This window comes from Colossoma macropomum, unplaced genomic scaffold, assembly GCF_904425465.1.
Source record: "Colossoma macropomum unplaced genomic scaffold, Colossoma_macropomum, whole genome shotgun sequence".
NCBI lineage: Eukaryota > Metazoa > Chordata > Actinopteri > Characiformes > Serrasalmidae > Colossoma > Colossoma macropomum.
This window is the reverse complement of record NW_023494793.1, coordinates 26955357-26974491: the sequence shown is the minus strand read 5'-3', so window position 1 is coordinate 26974491 and position 19135 is coordinate 26955357. Positions and strand designations below refer to the sequence as shown.

The 19135-nt window shown below is 41.5% G+C and overlaps 1 protein-coding gene across 4 annotated transcripts in view; it reads left to right on the top strand.

The window, feature by feature from the left end:
* The window catches only part of plch2a (phospholipase C, eta 2a), a 221437-nt gene that overhangs the window by 185053 nt on the left and 17249 nt on the right, over window positions 1-19135 (top strand). For all 4 annotated transcript variants that reach the window (XM_036579011.1, XM_036579012.1, XM_036579013.1 and 1 more), the window contains 6 exons: window positions 629-800; window positions 4992-5099; window positions 9967-10122; window positions 15868-15966; window positions 16068-16168; window positions 16264-16352. In XM_036579011.1, the coding sequence (XP_036434904.1) occupies window positions 629-800; window positions 4992-5099; window positions 9967-10122; window positions 15868-15966; window positions 16068-16168; window positions 16264-16352 (725 nt within the window). The remainder of the gene's footprint in view (window positions 1-628; window positions 801-4991; window positions 5100-9966; window positions 10123-15867; window positions 15967-16067; window positions 16169-16263; window positions 16353-19135) is intronic.

The following is a 19135-nucleotide window of genomic DNA, read 5'->3' as shown; positions in this document are numbered from 1 at the left end:
GCTGAAGTCACTGAAATTTTCCCGTTCCACCTTAAATGGTGCCTGAGGTGCCAGAATGTAACTGCTGCTCCATTCAAGGTGGAACGGGAGAATTCGAAAGAGAAGCTGACTTTAGCTTTTTAGTGTCTTACAGTTTCTTGTTTCAGATTAAATGTATCCGGAAACCATGAGTGTATAAGTCATTCAGCACAAATTATCAATATTCGTCTTAAATCTTTCTCTTTGCCTTTTTGTTACTAGCTAGGTGAGATTGTTGTCTGTGTTGCTATGGTGACCAGCAGTCTGTGCCCTGATCTTCAGGGTTAAAGGTTGAATTAGCAGTTATACATTAACTCCAGTGTTTAAGATCATTTATTGTTGAAACTGTGTTGAACGATCAGCAGAGCTTTATTTTACTGCAAAGGGGATTATTTTATTTTTACTTAGAAATCTAATTCTGCTGTGGAGCATGCAGCTCTGGAGCCCTGCACTAGGCAAAGGTAGGCAGCTACCTAGTTTCCCCATGAGCCAAGGGCCCTTGAAACGTAGCTATTAACTACTACTTGAATGAAGGCAAAAACACATTTAATGCGTCTCCAACGTAGTCCTTTAACATCTTCTACATGCACTGTCTGTATTTCTTTTTCAGGTATCCGGTGATCCTGTCCATAGAGAACCACTGCAGTGTTCCTCAGCAGAAGAAGATGGCTCAGTATCTGGTGGAGATTCTGGGGGAAAAGCTGGACCTGTCATCCGTCAGCACCAATGAGTCTGGACTTCTGCCCTCACCCGATGCCCTCAAAGGCAAAATCCTCGTCAAGGTCAGCTCTTTACAAATCCTGCTCCACATGCACAAACGGTTTGTCTTTTGAAAATCAAATGCAGACACTGGGGGAAGGTAGGCATGCTAAGAGCTTGGCGAGATGGCAGAATGTGGATCTCCGGCAAATTCTCATCACACCTTTGCTGTTGATAGACATTCTTTGCTCCATTTTAAATAGAACAGCAGCTTGCAGTGCAAGGTCAATTCCAGTTGTACTCCAAAGAAGTTAGCATCTGCAGCAGTGATCTACAATTAATGTACATACAAGAATCTGATCAAAAATGTAAAAACGTATTTTTTTATTAAATTATGTTTTTAGAAAGATTTAACAATTATTTGGTTAATATTTTAAAACAAAAATCATAGCACCCAAAACATAATTGAATTTGCCCTGACAACGAGACACATCCCCTTTTATGTACAACGTCCTTGAGAGCATCAAAGATGAAGCCTTAGCTAGCATAAGCTAGAAAACAGCTGATAAGTTCAACTGTATATTTAATGATTCAGAGGCCTGGCAGATAAACATAGCCGAACAAATATTCAAAATGTTAAGTGTATCTAAAACTAATATACTATAGGCTATTAAGTTAAATAACTGTGAATGAATTAAAAATATCATTTGCTTGCTCGATGAGGTTGTGGTTTAGGTTGTGCTTGGTATACAGTGTCAGTGTAACGGCACAGACCCGTCACAACAGTACTAAGCAAAAGTCAAGGAACGTCCTTCATTTATTTACTTTCCAGTCAAAATGGCCATTAAGTCCTTCATTTTTCAGAAGATATTTTTGAGAAGTTTAGATAATCCACCCATAACAATAAGATAATCCACTTTCATAAACAAGGGAAAATAGGACTATATAGATAAACAGGACTTAAAGCTTTCATGTTTGAGAGATCAAGCTCCACACTTGCTTCAGATCTGAAAAAATATACAGGCACTTCCACTGTGAGAAGACAACTCAACACTATGGGTATGAAAGGATGTGTAACTGTCAATAAGCCCTTACTGAGAAAAGAAAATAGTTCATTTGCAAATCAGGCGAAGAAGCTGCTGGTGTTGTCAGAACAATGGACTGACCACTGGAGAGTCCAGATTTCAATATCTGACTGTAAAGTGAAAAAAACATAAGGGTGGTCTCTTGTCTTTTGCCTGGTACTGTATATCATGTGGACCTCTTTGTATTTATTGAGTTTCGCTTGGATGCTTTCTGTGCCTCAGACCGCCCTCTACAGTAGCTAGAGGAGTGTGCTTTAACAATCCGCTTCTGTCTTACTGTACAGTCACGTGACTCCATATAGCTGCTGCTTTGAGACCAACAGGAAAACAGGCCATGGAAAGGAAGGTGTAGCAGAACACAGAGCTGGCGCTATAATTGGAAGCCGACTGACGTTAGGCACTGGAGAGCCAACTCGAAAGCATAAACTGGGCCAGCGGGCAGTATTGACAAATTGCTCGGCACTGGCGGCGGGTCAGCAAGCAAATCTCCAGATGCAGCCTAAACCCACACTCCCCAAGCAGCAGCGAGGCTGGCTTGGCCAGATGCTCTGACTTAAGCCCACTGTTGCTTTTTCATGCGTGCGTGTGCATTATCGAGCTCAGTGCTTCACTTATGCTTTAAGCAGCTTGGAAATTTTCAATGAACCCTGTAACTTATAGGTATAGAGACAACAAACAAGACAAGACAAGGAATTAGATGTGATATTCAAGCAATCGGATATGAGCGGGAGTGTTATCATGAATGATGTCATTCATGTTGATAAGACATGACCTCAGGTGTTCTAATACTTTTACACAACATTTTTACAAAATGCATAAAAAGTAGAGCATAAAAGCCTTAATCGTTATTTTAAATGTTTATATCGGCAATTTCTTCAACTAAAAAATAGCATCTTTTTGCACTGCAGCACGATAACGTTGGTTTTATGCTGAATATTTGACCTTCCTCACTTTCTCATGAAATAAACATCTAAAACACAGATCACAGACACTTCAGTCATTATGAGTCTGTGTGTAAATAGTTCGAAACATATTTCTCATGCCTTTAACTAAAATAAAGCAAAATCACATTAAATCACTTGTAGTAAAGGCTAAAATCCCAGTTAAAGGTAAAAGTAATTTAGTGTGATTTTGCCTTATTTTAGCTAAATACATGGGAAATAAAGCTCAGAAAGACATCCACATTATGTGCTTTATAGATGCTACCTTGGTGTCTGAGATGTCAGTGAGGACATTTCTAAACCATAATGTACAGAGAAATTTAATGATGGACATTGCTGATCTAAATTTGGTTGTAATTTGTTGGCTGTCTTCTCGGATGTGAGAAAATTGAGCTTTTATCATTTTTGGACATTTATTTTAATGCAAAATCGAGGAAAGTTAATTATCCAACAGATGTCCACTATAAAAACAACTTTACCGCACTGTCACAGAAAGAGCCATAAAAATGACTCAACATCAGGTTCAGCTCAGCTTTTTTAGTGATCTAGGATGTGTTGACTTACTTTCACTTATGTGGCAAAAGTTATCATGATGTCATGACAATTACCAATTATGGTAACATGACACTGTTATATTAATGTTCAAGATCTGTCATGGCAGCTGTGACTTCTGCTGTGACGTTTCTCTCATGGTTATGTCAGTGTAGCGGGGTTCACATAAAGCATTACCAATTTCATGCTTAATTGTGCTTTTGTTCCTTACAAACTTCTGTTGGTTTCTGTTTTTTGTTTCCGTTCCTCCAACTGGTTTGGAGCCAGTAGCAAGCACCTGGCTCTACCTAGTAAGTGACATAAGCAGCTGCTTGGGGCCCCCTAACAACTTCTGGGTTATTACTATACCATATGTTGGCTAAGATGCTGGAGTGAGGGGGAAAAAAGCAACTGGTTAATCATGTTTAAAAAAAGAACGTACATATCTAGATCCAAGAACAACAAAGAAAAGGAAAAGATGAGGTTAACTTGTTTTATGACAATGGTTAACATTTTTCTCTGTTACTGCTGGTTTAGATACTCAGGCTGTGATTATTTCCTATGTGCAGGGGATTGGGAAGAGGGTTGAGAGGGGAGAAAGCTGCGGTGGGGGGGGGGTTGGGGTTGAGGGGTTGTCAACTACATTATAAACCCCTTGATTTTGGAACGGGAGATCCAACAAACTCATATAGGTGTGACGCTCAGTTGCCCGCATGCTTTCGACTGTATAGTGTACATAAATATCTTGTGTATCGTCAAACAATAGTGTTTTAAGTGAGTATTGTGTGTATACTAGCATATGATGTAGACTGTATCTCTGCTGTCATGCATTGGCTCTGCAGATACGCAAATTAGAAGGCTGTCAATGGTTGATTTGTAGGCTTCTACATAGCGGAAATGGACAAGTTGTCAGAGAATTGAGCTCAGTTCAGTCTTGCAGAATTCAAATCATAACACAGTAGAAACAAAAGCACCACTGCAGGCAAAAAAGACAAATAAAAGCTATTTTTTATCTTCCTAGATGGAAGCGTCAACACAGTGGAGCGTCCCGCCCCGTCACCGACAGTTATCGCTCTTACCTGGCGTGCCCTTGCCTTGTTAAACAGTTCAGAATTTATTTCTTCCAGCGCGAGCACTCCTCCGCCGCCGCGAGGAATTGATTGTCACCTTTTCATACCGGTATCCATCACCTACCTGTCCTTTTGTTAGCGTCCCCACAGACTACCGCTCCGTCTCACCGGGCAGCACGTAAGAGCGCTATTATGGGCCTGTCAATCAAACGATTACTGATAAGTAAGCCGGAGAGCGGATGAGCCCCCCGGGCCTCATTCTCCACTGTTCTAGACCTTATACATGCTTCCTTCCCACTTCTGTTTTTGAACCGAATGAAGTTCTGCCTGCAGGTCTCAAAGTCTCTGATGCTTTGTTTATGTCTTTTAATGAGGAAATGTGACAAAGAAGATGATTTGCCTTCAGCTGGGCCAAAAATGAATAATAATGTTGGATTTGGGATCCACTTCTTTTGTTTTGTACTGGAGATACAAGGCTAATGTAGCTAACAAGTAGAAGTACTTTTTTATAGAGTTATACTTTTATTTATAAGAAAGTAGTTTTGTGCTCTAAAAATACAGATAGAGTATTTGTACTTTTACTGAAGCACAGAGGTGTTTTTCTGATGTTTTCTGTGTGTGTGTTTGGTTTGATGTGGTGTGTGCAGGGTAAGAAGTTGCCCCCGAACATTGATGAGAATGCGGAGGAGGGTGATGTGTCAGACGAGGACAGTGCAGATGAGATGGAGGATGACTGTAAGCTGATGAACGGGGACGTAAGTGCTCTACAGCTCTTCCTCTTACTGGACTGGAGCTCAGATCCTGGGCCTGCCTTCGGCTCAGCAGCTCTCCAGGGCTCTCTCTCTCTCTCTCTCTCTCTCTCTCTCTGTTGGTCTGTCTCTCTCCTCCGTCTCTTCTCTCTCTATCTCTCTTTCTCTGTCTCTGTTTTTCCCCTTCCATTACTTTTGCCCTGACCTGCTCTCTCTTCTCTCTCTTGCTACCACTGTTCTTTCTGTCCCTCACTTTTTCCTCTCCTGCATACTATTATTCTTTCTCTCTCTGTCTGCCTCTGTCTCTTTCTCTCTTCTTTCCTGTTTTCTCTCTCTTTCCTCTCTCTGTCTTTCTCTCTTTCTCTTTTTTCCTCTTTCTTCTCTCTTTCACTCTCTCTCATGCTCTCTCTTTATCTTTTTCACTCTAGCTCTCTCCCCAGCTCTCTCCTTCTTTCTCATTTTTCCCTTCACTTTTTCACTTCTTTTGCTTTCTTTGTTTCTTTCCCTTTCTTTTTCTTTTTCCTCACTCTTTTTCAGTTTTTGCTCTCACCCTCCCTCTCCCGTTCACTTTCTCTTTTTTGTTCCTTTCTCCTTTTTTCATCAAATTTTTCTCTACTTTCTGTTCTTTATGTCCCTCAGCTTTCTCTTTGTCTCTTTTCATTTGACTTGACTTTCGCTTCTCTCTCTCTTGCTTCCTTTTTGTTCTAACTTGCTTTTTCTGTAATCTCTCCTTTTTGTTTTCTTTCTATTTTTATTCTTCTACACTGTTCTCTGTCTCTCTTTCTGTCTGTCTTTCCTTTTTTCTATATCTTCATTTCTGTTATGCATTCTCTCTCTCTCTCTCTCTCTCTCTCTCTCTCTCTCTCTCTCTCCCTCTCCCTCGCTTGCTTGCTCACTATTCTTTCTATGTGCTCTCTACCTGCACTCTATACCTCTCTTTCTCTCTCCCCTTGTTGTTGTGCCTCTCTTCACCTCTCTAACTGATCATTTAAGGTCACTCAGCAGTGTAACAGTGTAACAGTGCAGTGAGGTCTGAGTGCCTACACACGTTATTCCTTGTTATTTTAATGGTAAAGTTCAGTCCTGTCTTTCTGTTATATTTATATGCCGAAGGCTCTTTGTGCAAAGTGAAATGTTAAAAGAGTCGTTCATTTTTGATGAGGCCCTGTCCGTCTCGTCTCCAGTGCCCAAAATCCAGAAGACCCAGCTGCCTTTTTGTCTGCTGGAGAATAATTTCACATTCTCTGATGAGATTCTTTGATGCACCACCTATTCCTTTACATTTTTGCCATGACACATATTTCACAGATGGCCTTGTAGAGCTCATTCTCTTTGAAAGAGTCTGAATGTTTGTATTTCACACTACCCCAGCGCTCATATCAGCAGGCGATGCTTGGTTTAGTTACAGTACATACTGGAAATAGTAGCATCCGCCTGTATGCAGATGAGCCGTGCTTTTTAAAAACACTTCCACTTTTGTCTCCATTTTCAATTCTCTTTGAAAGCGCAGCTCAAAGCCAAGCATCTCACGTGTATCCCTCTCACTCTGTTTTCCCTCTCTGCCTTCCTGCTCTCTCAGTCTCTTTCTTCTGAGCTGGAAGACACTGTGTAATATAATAAATATTTCAGAGGGGAACACTAGTTTCCCCAGCCAGAGAAGGCATTAACAGCCGGCTGGGAGACACTTCTCCAAGGTATTTGAACGAAGCACGATAAAAAGGAGCACACAACAACAGCATTGTTTCCTGTTGTCTTTTTTCCTGGACTGAGACTGAAGGGGCCTGCTTTTAAACCGTTAAGTTTAGACAAATTCATTATTAATTTGAGACAAATTAGCTCTTTTGGAATGGAATACATTCAATTAAATTCAGTATGATGTGCTAGCATGAGCATGTTTACTATTATTTAAGCCTAAATTACAAAAAGATGTCACTGAAAGTGATCAAAGAACATATTGTTACTTTCATATAGGGCTGCATGATGTGGACATAAAATGTAGTATTTGATAAAGTCTTCATTAGTGTTGCACCGATACCAATACTGTATCGGTATTGGCACCAATTCTGGCACTTAAACAAAGTATCGGAGATGGGGATACCGATACCTATGACTCACACCACGAAGCAATTTCTGACACATGCATGTGTCCTCTAGCCACACCTGCGGTGCACCTCTATCAGTCCACTGCATCACTCAGCAGTGAGGTCTCGCGGCCCATCACTTGAACCAAGCCAGAAAAAAGTCACTAGTACTGACAGTGTGAACGACGGTGATACTTACTGAACTGATGCTCAGAGATGCAGCGCGAGTGAACAAGACGCACATATGAGACCAACGACTTGAGAAATTTGGATGTGAAACAACATTCAGCTCTGATTTTAAGCCAGAGAAGCTGCTGTGTGCTGATGTTTAAACACCACAGGTTTATCTGTTTACTGTTCAGCTCTGATTTTAACAGTTTTGCACAATAAAGGAATTTTACATTCACTTAAGTTGTGAAACATGGTTCTCATTACTAATTATATTATAGTAAATGCAGTAAATAAACAAAAATAAGATTTCTTGAGCGTCTAATAAATATAATCCGACAAGTAAATGCCATCTAGCCAAGCTGAGTGTGTTTTCTTTGTTGCGCAGAACATAGATTTGACCAAAATAAAATATTTTAAAATTATATTATATAAATATTAGGACAGGTTAGGAGTTAGTATTGGTATTGGTACTCGGTATCAGCTGATACTGAAAGTATCGGGAAAAGGCGGTACCAGTGCGTCTATAATATTAATAATGATATAAGAAGCGATAAATTATTATTAAAATAGTGCATATCTGAATAAATGTGCTGCAAGTACAGACTATTTTCTTCTGTGTAAACAGAAATTGAACTAACTTCTCCTTTAAGTAAATAGCGAAAAATTTACAAAACCAGAATTCACTATTGCGCACTATTTTGTGCCACCACCACATCAGTGTCACTGGAGTGCTGAGAAAGAACCATCAGCCAAATAATACCTGCTCTTTGGGGGTCCTGAATATTGAATAGGGGGCTAACAAAGTATGCAGAGAAACAGATGGACTACAATCTGTAATTGTAGAACTACAAAGTGCAGCTATATAGTGAATGAAGCTGATAAAATGGACGATACAAGGAGGTGTACCAAAGTGCCGAAATGAAAAGTAAAAGATCCATTATATCTGTTTAATGTTGTAAGAAGTACTGCATGCTAGAAAGCGTTACAGCTGTACGTTGATTACATTTCAAGGTGGATCGTATTCAGTTTGTTTAGCAAATTCCAATCGTCATATATTGTTTTTCAGTAAAGAGGTCAAGTGACAGTGTGCAGTGTAATGGGGGTTTTGCTTTTCATTTTTCACTACAGAAACGTAATGTTGTGTGCATCGCTTTTGATGTTTTTCCACTGCAGTGATTGCATTTCAGTTTAGCACGAATCCCTCTAACGAGTCTGCACTTCTGACTTTTTCCTGTTTGTTTCAATGTCAAGAAATGACAAGAACACAAAAATATGTTTTTTTTTCCTTCTCAAATTCAAAAAATAATAGTATCTCCTCTTCTGCTCACCAGCACACATGCACTGTCAATTGAGAGACTGAACTTTTCTGCTTCTTTAATTGAGCTGCGAGTGAAGAATGTAAATTTCGCATTATGACATGCTGCTGTCGCTGGCTATAATTGTGACCTGTACCCTTCACATAGGTCTTCTCTGTGTTAGCAAGATTTGCTCATGTTGTCAAAAGTACACAAACTGTAGGGCTCTGCGGAGCCGGACGTGGGGCTCAGCTTGGTGCTTTATTGTATAAAAGTGCAGTCGAGCAGAACAGATAGATTTCTTGGCAAGTCCACAAAGAATTGAGTGGCTCGGCTGCGCGTGGTTATACGTTTGAGGCTATGAAAGCGCTGCAGACCCTTGTTCTGAGACAATATTTTCTGGCCTGGCTCAACAACCCAGCACACAGAAGTAGGTACCTTGTCAGTTGCATCTAGCATCAAGGCCAATTCAGAGGCCCTTCTGCCAGCTTTGGAGAGCCGCGGTTGTCAAAGAAATAATGGAAGAGTTATTAACTGCTTGGTGTAGACCTGTTGAGATTGAATATTAAAGGTATAGTTTGGTGTAAAATCATATTTACACGTTTTGTCCCCTTAAATGTAATGAAGAGCCAACACGTTTGGTTTTTAAACCCTTCTTTATGTCATTATAGGGTAGATTTATGAGGTTAATATAGCTAACAAGTGGTAGAAACCCATAACCCATTCTTTACACCCAGTGGTGCAACTAAGATCTTATGAGCCCTCCAGTTACAACAATTAACCACAATTAATAAAAACAATGTAGTTAATTAAAACGCTGTAGTTTGCTTGTTGCTTGCTGGTGCTTTGTTTTAACCATGCCGATGCTCAAATGTAGGCTTATGTTCGAAGTATGTTATTAGGCTAATGTTTAAAGGAGGGGTTTGTGTATTAAGTATGGTGGCGTAATTACTGGCAGTGCAGGCACCTAATACAGAAACTACATAAGCAAGTCTTTTTGGGGAAAATTTAAGTTTTAATTGAGCTATCAGTTTAAAATAACACTGATCTAACTCTGGTCTGCAAGCATCTTTATGCACCTGTGTGTACAGAAGTGTGTGGTTAGCTCAGAGATGTTTTTCAGCCCAGTCAGCATACGCAGAGCGAACGTGGCAGCTCAGCACTGTGATTTCAATTATAGTGTACATTCTTCCCTCCAGATCCTTCTTCTTTTGTAATATGTCTCTCTCTGTCTTTCTCTCCCCCTCATTCTCTCTGCCTTCCACCCACCCACCCACTCCATCCCTCTTTTTCTCTCTCTCGCTGTCTCTCTCTCTCTTTCCACAGACTTCTATGAATAGAAAGCAGGTGGAGAATGTAGCGAAGAAGAAGTTGGACAGTCTAATGAAGGAGTCAAAGATCAGAGACCGTGAGGACCCAGACAGCTTCACCATCGCCGCCCTGCCTTCATCAGGCAAACACGACGAGAAGACGGACATGAAGGTGAGGCAGTGAAGTCACATCATCTGCACTCCAGCTACCAGAGAGTCCCTTCGCCCCTCTCTCTCCCTCTCTCTCTCGCTCTCTGTTTCTCTCTCTCTCTGTTTCTCTTTGTGTTTCTCTCTTTTTCTCTCATTTTCTGTTTCTTTCTGCATCTATTTTCTTTCTTTCCTTTGTCTGTCTCTCTGTCTATCTTTCTATCCATCTGACTTTCTCTCCGCCTCTCCTTACCTGCCTGTCTATCTCTCTCTTTCTATGTCTGTCTCTCTGCCCCTTTCTCTGTCTGTCTCTCTGTCTTTTTCTGTCTATCTGTCTCTCTCTCTCTGTCTGTCTGTGTGTCTCTCTGTCTCTCTTTCTCTTTGTCTGTCTCTCTGTCTGTCTGTCTATCTCTTTCTGTCTGTCTGTCTCTCTCTCTCTTTCTATCCATCTGACTTTCTCTCCGCCTCTCCTTACCTGCCTGTCTATCTCTCTCTCTATGTCTGCCTCTGTGCCCCTTTCTCTGCCCCTCTCTCTATGTCTGTCTGTCGTTCTTTCTGTCTGTCTCTCTGTCTTTTTCTGTCTGTCTGTCTCTCTGTCTGTCTCTCTCTCTTTCTCTCTGTCTGTATGTGTATCTCTCTGTCTGTCTCTCTCTCTTTCTCTCTGTCTGTATGTGTATCTCTCTGTCTGTCTCTCTCTTTGTCTGTCTTTGTCTGTCTGTCTGTCTCTCTCTCTTTCTGTCTGTCTGTTTCCCTTTCTCTCTGTCTGTCTCTCTCTTTGTCCCTCTGTCTGTCTGTCTATCTCTCTCTTTCTATCCATCTGACTTTCTCTCCGCCTCTCCTTACCTGCCTGTCTATCTCTCTCTCTATGTCTGCCTCTGTGCCCCTTTCTCTGCCCCTCTCTCTATGTCTGTCTGTCGTTCTTTCTGTCTGTCTCTCTGTCTTTTTCTGTCTGTCTGTCTCTCTGTCTGTCTCTCTCTCTTTCTCTCTGTCTGTATGTGTATCTCTCTGTCTGTCTCTCTCTCTTTCTCTCTGTCTGTATGTGTATCTCTCTGTCTGTCTCTCTCTTTGTCTGTCTTTGTCTGTCTGTCTGTCTCTCTCTCTTTCTGTCTGTCTGTTTCCCTTTCTCTCTGTCTGTCTCTCTCTTTGTCCCTCTGTCTGTCTGTCTATCTCTTTCTGTATGTATGTTTTTTGTCTGTCTCCTTCTGTCTGCCTGTCTCTCTTTCTCTCTGTCTGTCTGTCTCTCTGTCTTTGCTCTCTCTCTCTCTCTCTCTCTCTCTCTCTCTCTCTCTCTCTCTCTCCCTCTCTCTCTCTCCCTCTTTTTTTTTCTCAGCATCTCACATCAGTCTCTCTGGCGTTTCTAGGCCCTGGATGTTGTAAATATGCGTAGCCTGCTGATATTTAAAGCTGAAACAGTGGAGGAGCCGTGTAAATGATGTTGCTGCCCTATAGACTTTAGTGCAAAATCAGAAGTGTGCAGTTTCCAAATCACTGGATGTAGATTTCATTGTGCTCCTCAAGCAAAAGCCATGTCTTTGCCAAAGACCCCTAGAGAACCATTAGAGAAAACTACAGTCATCACAGAACAAGGAATGAGTAATTGTTTTCTCCCCTGGAAGTTTACCGACTCACAGCAGAAATGATTCGGTTCCCTTTCTGGTGTATCAGTAGCCACCTTGGGCAGCCAAAGGAGATAATTGCTGTTGTAGCCTGAACATGTTGTAGTGTGATTAATGATCCAGAAACACTGGTGGCTCCCAATTTCCTCTGGGGTCATTAACACACAGCGTTCAGTCGCAGCGTTACAAAGATGCATCGGCATCACGTAGAGAAAATGTATTCGGAAGACACAGTGCGTCCTTAAGATAAAAGTGTGTGACATTGCAGGCTTGTTCATAGTAATGAAGAGCGACTGTGTGTTTTTTTTCCTCCTCCAGAACAGTGCTGGTAGCTATTTTAGGTCCTCCGGTTTGGAAAGTGTAGAGATGCTGTGTAAATACCTTCACACACCTGCAGCTCCACATGCTTGAGGTTCTCAGCTCAGGAGTGTGTTTTTCAGTCCTGTCAGCACACACGCAGATCGAGCTGGTGTTATGTTGGAAACATTATCCCTTTCATTTGTTCTCGTCCTCAGTACTTATCATTTAGTTTTGAAAGCACTGTGCAGTGAAATGCAAAGCAGCTGTTTAGATTGCTTTTCAAAATGGACTATGTTGACTTCTGACACCAGTGCAGCACTTAAAGGAATACACCAGTGCTTTTTAGCCTAATCTCTGTGTGCCACATTTGTATCATATTGTCACTACCAAGGACAGTAATTTCAAGGTGTTGCTGCTTTTCAAAAGCTAAGCATTCCAAAAGCCAGGCTGTCTAGGTGGGCTGCATTTCTAGACTACGACATTATCGAAGGCTGTTCCAATACGGATCCTTTGAATGCAGCCTTTAATGTGACAGTTTTCAAGGTTGCTACCAGAGTATGCTTCACTGTCTTCTGTTGCCCAGAATCCTTTGCGTAGGCATCTGGCCCTGAAGGATGTTGAAGAGAAATTCCAATGAATGAAACCACAGCATCTGTAACCACATCTGCAGAATTCATGTTCAGATATAAGTTGCTAATGCAGGGCAGTGCAAAAGTCAGAAACCCTTTATTTATTTAAATTTCAGCATGAAGTGCAAGTTATTTATTTATCAGGAGATAATGAAGGGGAAAGTCAAAGGAATGGGTCTCCTAACAACCCTAACAACCATGCCAGACCTGGTAGACCACCAAAACTGTCACCATTACATACACAGTACTTATAGATTTCATCCTTTGAGAGAGTATCAAGCTCCACTTTTGCTTACTAAGAAAAGGAAATAGACAAAAAAGAAAAACATTTGCAAATCAAATAAAGAAGCTGCTGGTGTTCTCAGAACAATGGACTGCCCATGCCAGAGTCCAGACCTCAACATCAGTAAATGTGTTTGAGATTACTTGGATCGTGAGAAGCAGAAAATGCAACCAACTTCTAGGCTACGTTCACACAGGAGGTAAAAGTGCCCCAAATCTGGCACGCTCATCCAGAGGTAAATAATCAAAATTTTGGAGCTTTCAGTTTCAACTTCACCAGCATCACAGGAGCTAATAAAAAGTTCTGATGGCTGACAGCTGGGCTCATCACCCAGAATGCATTTGAGCTCACTGTAAAAAGGGCACATTATTCGGCCACTGTCACTTCTTTGGTTCGCGTCCTTGGTTTCTTCAAACTTTGCTTTCACACTTTTAACTTTTCTTTGGCACCGCAGTCTCGTTCTGCTATGGCCTCGTTCAGCTATTTCTTCCAAAATCTCTTCGAACACGGTTTGAATAAGTGTCTTCTAATTTTTTGTGTTCAGAAACATTACCCCAAATGTTGAAGGTCTCACCAGCACGAAATTATGATGAATGTCGAGTTGGATTAACATAAAAGTCACTTGAATTCAAATCTGGCTGTTTAGAGTCACAATGCCGCATATCAGATGTGTATCAGATTTCAGTACCACATGTGAAAGTGTCCCAAATCGGAATTGAAAACATCAGATTCAGTGTGTTTTTGCTGTTCGGACTGACACACAGAGACAACACATCTGTGTCATATATTGGGAAAAAGATCGGATTTGGGCCACTGTTACCTGCTGTGTGAACAAAGCCTAGGACTGAGCTTTCAAAGTGTGGAAAAGTATCGCTGCAAATTTTGTTGAAAAACTGAAAGGAAGCCTCCTGAAAAGAACAGAAGCTGTAATAAACATAAACTGTGGATTCAGAAAAATTAATAACTCGTACTCAATGGCTGTTTTGATTGAAATTAAATAACTGAGTGTGGTCTCTGACATTTGCACAGTACTGTATAAGCCAGGGGTGGTGAACTGTAGTCCTAGGATGCTGGTATCTGGCACAGTTTAGTGTTTTTCCTGATCTTAACTCACTCACTAAACCTGGCAATTAACTGCTGAGATGGATCAGGTGCGTTTGAGTAGGAAAAACACCAAACTGTGCTGGACTCTGTTTTGTTTTGCATTACGTTATACAAAGGAAGAACCTTTAGAGGACAGTGCTACTACATACATGTCTTTTTCAGCTGCAGTCTAGCTTTTGGAACACAGCTCCAGTGACTTAAAAACAGGCTTCTAATAGAAGTCGATGATGGACAGTTACTTCAGGGAGATACACTGAAATATATAAAAAGTTGTAATGAAATAAACTTTTGTGCTCTGCATTTAAAATCGCAGAATCTTCTTCAGACAGTTGTTATCTCTTACTCACTATGTATCCAGTTTTGGCTCCTGATTCCATCCCTTTTTCTTTTCCCCCCTCCTCTACCTTACTGTTGGTGTGCCTCAGTAATCAGATGTCTAATGAATCCTCTAATCAGGCCAGTCGTAATCCTTTGCTAATTGTAAGTGATGCTACGTGGTATAACGTTTGGCAGAATGATTTGAGACTTCCTACCCTTCAGGTTAATGACTTATTTGGATTGCCACCCAAAATTGTAGCAGCGCTTCAAGAGCTGTCGTGTGCGACCTCTGCTTAGCTGATGATGCCAGCACTATTTGTGGAATCAGATGTGAGGAGTTTGCAGACTGCTGCTGCCACCTAGTGGCTAATGAGTCAGAGCTTTGTAAATGCAGGACTCGATGCTTGTCACAATTGTAAAATTGTAGTAAGATTTTTGTTTGATGGCTGATCCCTGCATGGACTCCTGTTCTTGTTGTATAGGTGTATACCTGTCTTGCACTGTGCGGAGTTCCTTACCTGTTCTGGTTCCTCACATGGATTAAATTTTCTTTCTTTTTAGATGGCCTTTGATAGGCTTCCAGCATCCTTGGCTCATCTGATTCGCTTCTAATGATTAGACTCACTTTGTTTCTACATTCAAAATTCTCATACCTTACATTGATATTATAGTGTTACTGTTTTGCTATCTGGTGTCTACCACAACTGAATGGCTTCCCCTTCTGAGCCTTTTTTCTTCTCAAGGTTTCTTCCTCTCGCTCTTAAGGAGTCTTCCTTGCCACGGTTACCTTTGGCTTGCTCTATAGGGTCTTGGATTTCTTTACAAGCACACATTTTGTGCAATTGCATCCATTCAGCTGCTGACAAGTAGAAACGTTTCCAAATGTTTAATTTAATTGTAATTTAATTCACCTTAACCACCTCAGGCCGGGCTGCCCAGCAGCCTGTTTAGCAGCCGGATGTTAAATAGGTCATTTAAAACAGTGAAATAAGATGACAGTACCACAGACAGTGCTTGTGACCATTAACTGTTCTTGAATGGAATGGTGCAAGAAAAGAAAGTTTTCCAGAGCCTGGCTGTTTAAGCTCCTGTAAAAATGAAGCGCCTGTCTGAGGGGAGAAGTTAAAATAAGTGGTGGCCAAACATTTGGTTCTTCTGAGAATTTGTCCAAAATATGGTAGCTTCAGATTGGTTATCTGGGCTTTGAGACCTGTGGCTACTGCACCCTCAAAACGAACAGTGCCAAAAAGGATTCTGTGCATAGTGACATAGAAGAACCACTTTTGGTTCACTAAAGAACCTCTCAGTGGATGGTTCCCAAAAAAATTTTTTGTAAATGATTCTACAGAGTGTTTAGGTTTAGGAAGAATCCTCAAAGTGGTATAGAACCTTTACCTAATGTCTTATATCTGCTCCATCATTGGTGGGATTTAGTAGTACATAGATTTTATGTGTATTGTAAAGCACTGTTTTCTATTCTTGTAAGAGCGAAACTGGATACAGTTTGTGCTTGTTTTCAGGGGAAAGGAGATGATGCGATGGACACTGGCGACGAGGCCAACCCCAGCACCAACAAACGTCTGGCCAGGTCATTCATGGGCAGCTTCTCTAAACGCAAAGTATGTTTAGGCGCAACCACATGCACATGCTTTCACAATGTCTTTGGGGTTGTTTTGAAGAGCGCTGAGCTGTTGATCCACTGCTGTGCTGTGCATTACAGAAAAAGACAAGTAAGCTGAAGAAGGCGTCCAGTTTTGAGGACACAGACACGGATCAGGAAAGCTCCAGCAGCGCCTCCAAAGCCCCCTTACACCATAGCAGGTAGGATTATACTTGATCACTGAGTATACACACCTCTGTGTGTGTGTGTGTGTGTGTGTGTGTGTGATGCTTACCTGCTGTTACTGTTTCCACAGAAGGAAGAAAACCATGAAATTGTCCAGGGCTCTATCTGACCTGGTGAAATATACAAAATCTGTGGCCATGCAAGACCTGGAGACACAAGGTGAGGAAGGAAATGCTGTTATGATGAGCTACATATCACTGACAGCTTAATAGCTTTGCATATAGTTTCTCACCAGACATAAATGTAGTCACCTGTGACTAAAACATACCTAATAGCATGTAATACTTCCATGAGCAAAAATAACAGCTGTGATTCGGTTTGGCATGGACTAGACAAGTTTCTGGATGTAGGCAACCTCAATTTTCAGCCACTCTTGCATCACATAATGCGCAGTTCAGCCAGATTTCATGAATGCCTTCCCTGGCGTCTTTCTTGTTCAAGAGGATTCAAATCTGAGGATTTTGCGGGCCAGTTCAGATGTGTGAATGCACCTGAATGTTCATTTTGCCAATCGGTCAATCATCATCTTGGAATACAGGGATAGGAATGTTATGTTCCTTGGCAAGATGATCAGCAAAAGGCAAAACCTGGTTGTCCAGCAGCTCAATGTAGGCACTGTAGTTCAAATTTACTGTCACCTCAACCAAAGGAGCCATTTCTGCATAATTAAAACACCCCCAGAACATCACAGAGTTCCTCCAGCTTGAACCATACCTCGCACGCAGTCCTCATTGAAGGCTTCCTGAGGTCAGTGAACCCGACGCCTAGCATAATTCACATACAGGCAGAAATGAGATACAGAAGCATAAGTGAGCAAAGGCCTCTTGCATGCCACTCTGCTCTATACATTCATGCTATGCAGTTTCCTGTGGAGAGTTCTTTCAGAAATTGGTTGTGAAGGACCTGCGTTGAGTTCTAGAAGCAGTTCTTGCCTGGAAGTGAAGCAGTTTTTATTCACAATCTGTGAAAACCTGGCGGTGGTCCCTGTCGATCAGCTTCGTCTTTTGGCCACAATTCTGACAAAAATTTTCTGTAGACTGTGATTTTTGCCACTGCTGATAGACCAGTATGACCGCACACCTCAATACACCTGTGAATTCAGCTACTTCCTTCACACTTTGGCCTTTCGGCACACCCAAATGCTATCACTCCTTTTTGCCAATCATTAACATCTGCTTTGTGACCCATTTTCCACACATCGAACGAGACATTCACTGCACTGTACCACCTTTTCTCAATCTATGAATCTCATCACATACCCCACAGGTATTTATAGCCCGATCATCCTTGTGCAATGCCATCTGCAGGAGCCTGAAGTTACTGACTAATTTTTAGTCCGGGGAGCTTATATTGTGACACGATATATCATAATATAAAGATGGTATATGATGACAAAGGAAAAATGTCTTAGCAAGGTGTTGGGCACCACAAGCCTTGAGCTTTAATATGTCTTTGCACAGATTCTATGAGTCTCTGGAAGTGTACTGGAGGGACAGAACACTGAAATTATGAAATGAACTGAACCTTTTAGCCAACTGCGTCTGAACACATCAGAATTAGACCTCCGCATTTAACCCATCCGTGCAGTGAAACACCACATACACACTAGTGAACACACACACACTAGGGAGCAGTGAGCATGCTTGCCCAGAGCAGTTGGGGGTTAGGTGCCTTGCTTAAGGGCACTTCAGTCACGTACTGTCAGCTGAGGGGATCGAACCGGCGACCTTCCGGTCACAAGGCTGGTTCCCTAACTTCCAGCCCGTGACTGCCCCCATATTCTGCCCACTGTTCTTTCAAAACATATTCCCTCACTTGGTGGTTTGGTGATGGTGGTGGTAGAGAACATTGTCTCACATGTCTGTCCAGAATATCCCATAGGTGTTCAGCTGGGTTGAGATCTAGCACCTCCGAGGCCATAGCGTTTGAATGGCTTCATTTTCATACTCATAAAACCATTCAGTGCTCCCTCGTGGCGTGGTGATAGGGCAGTGTCATTCTGGAAGAGACCACTGTGGTCAGGATAGAATTTTTCCACATAGGAGAAGGGTGATAACTTTGTATTTATTTGAAATGACCTGCTTTGAAGTGGAACCAAACCACACCAATAAAACATGCATCCACAGCATAACAGAGCCACGAAACCCCCTCACTGTAGGGTTCAATCATGCAGGCCTATACAGTTCTTCTGGATATGCAATTCCCCCACTTTGGAGAATATGGTGAAGGATGACTTATCTGACCATCTGATTACTTTCTTATTTTCATCCCTGTGGACCAGTGCCTGTAGCTTTTACACCTCTAAACTCTCAAATGTGCATTCATCTTTTAATAAGGGGTTTATGCCCTGAAACCATACTATAATATCCCTTGCTATGTAGTTGTTGATTGACTGCTTTTATTGATACAGTCTAATCACATCCTGCGTTGATGTCAGTTGAATAGTTCTTCTTCCATGTTCCTCACATATCACACTGAAGCATTGAGCACTTTCAGTCTGATTTCCAACCCTGTTTACTGATGTCTTTCCCATAAACCTAAATGTATGTGTCAATTTAGTTAGTGTGAAACACTAGACAAGCTCCTGCCATCTGTTCCCTAATAATCAGCCCCATTTCAGAGTCACTTAGATCTTTTTTTTGCCATCTTGATCCAAAATCAAGTCAACTAGACCTCCTCAGTGTTTTTGTAAAAGCCACAGAGCATGGTAGGGAGTTAGTTGCTTAATTCTATAATGTGGTACACCTGTCTGGCAGCGTTTACTGAAGGTTTTACTTTGTATTTGTAAGTGTATTTATTTCACTCTGCAATGAAAATAATAAATATCAAGTAGTTCATTATGTATTACATTTAATTTGTCACCTGTCTGAACACTGGCTGTATTGCTTATCTCAACTTTTTAAAGATACCAACAAATGTGCATTCTAAGCGATGTCCGTATG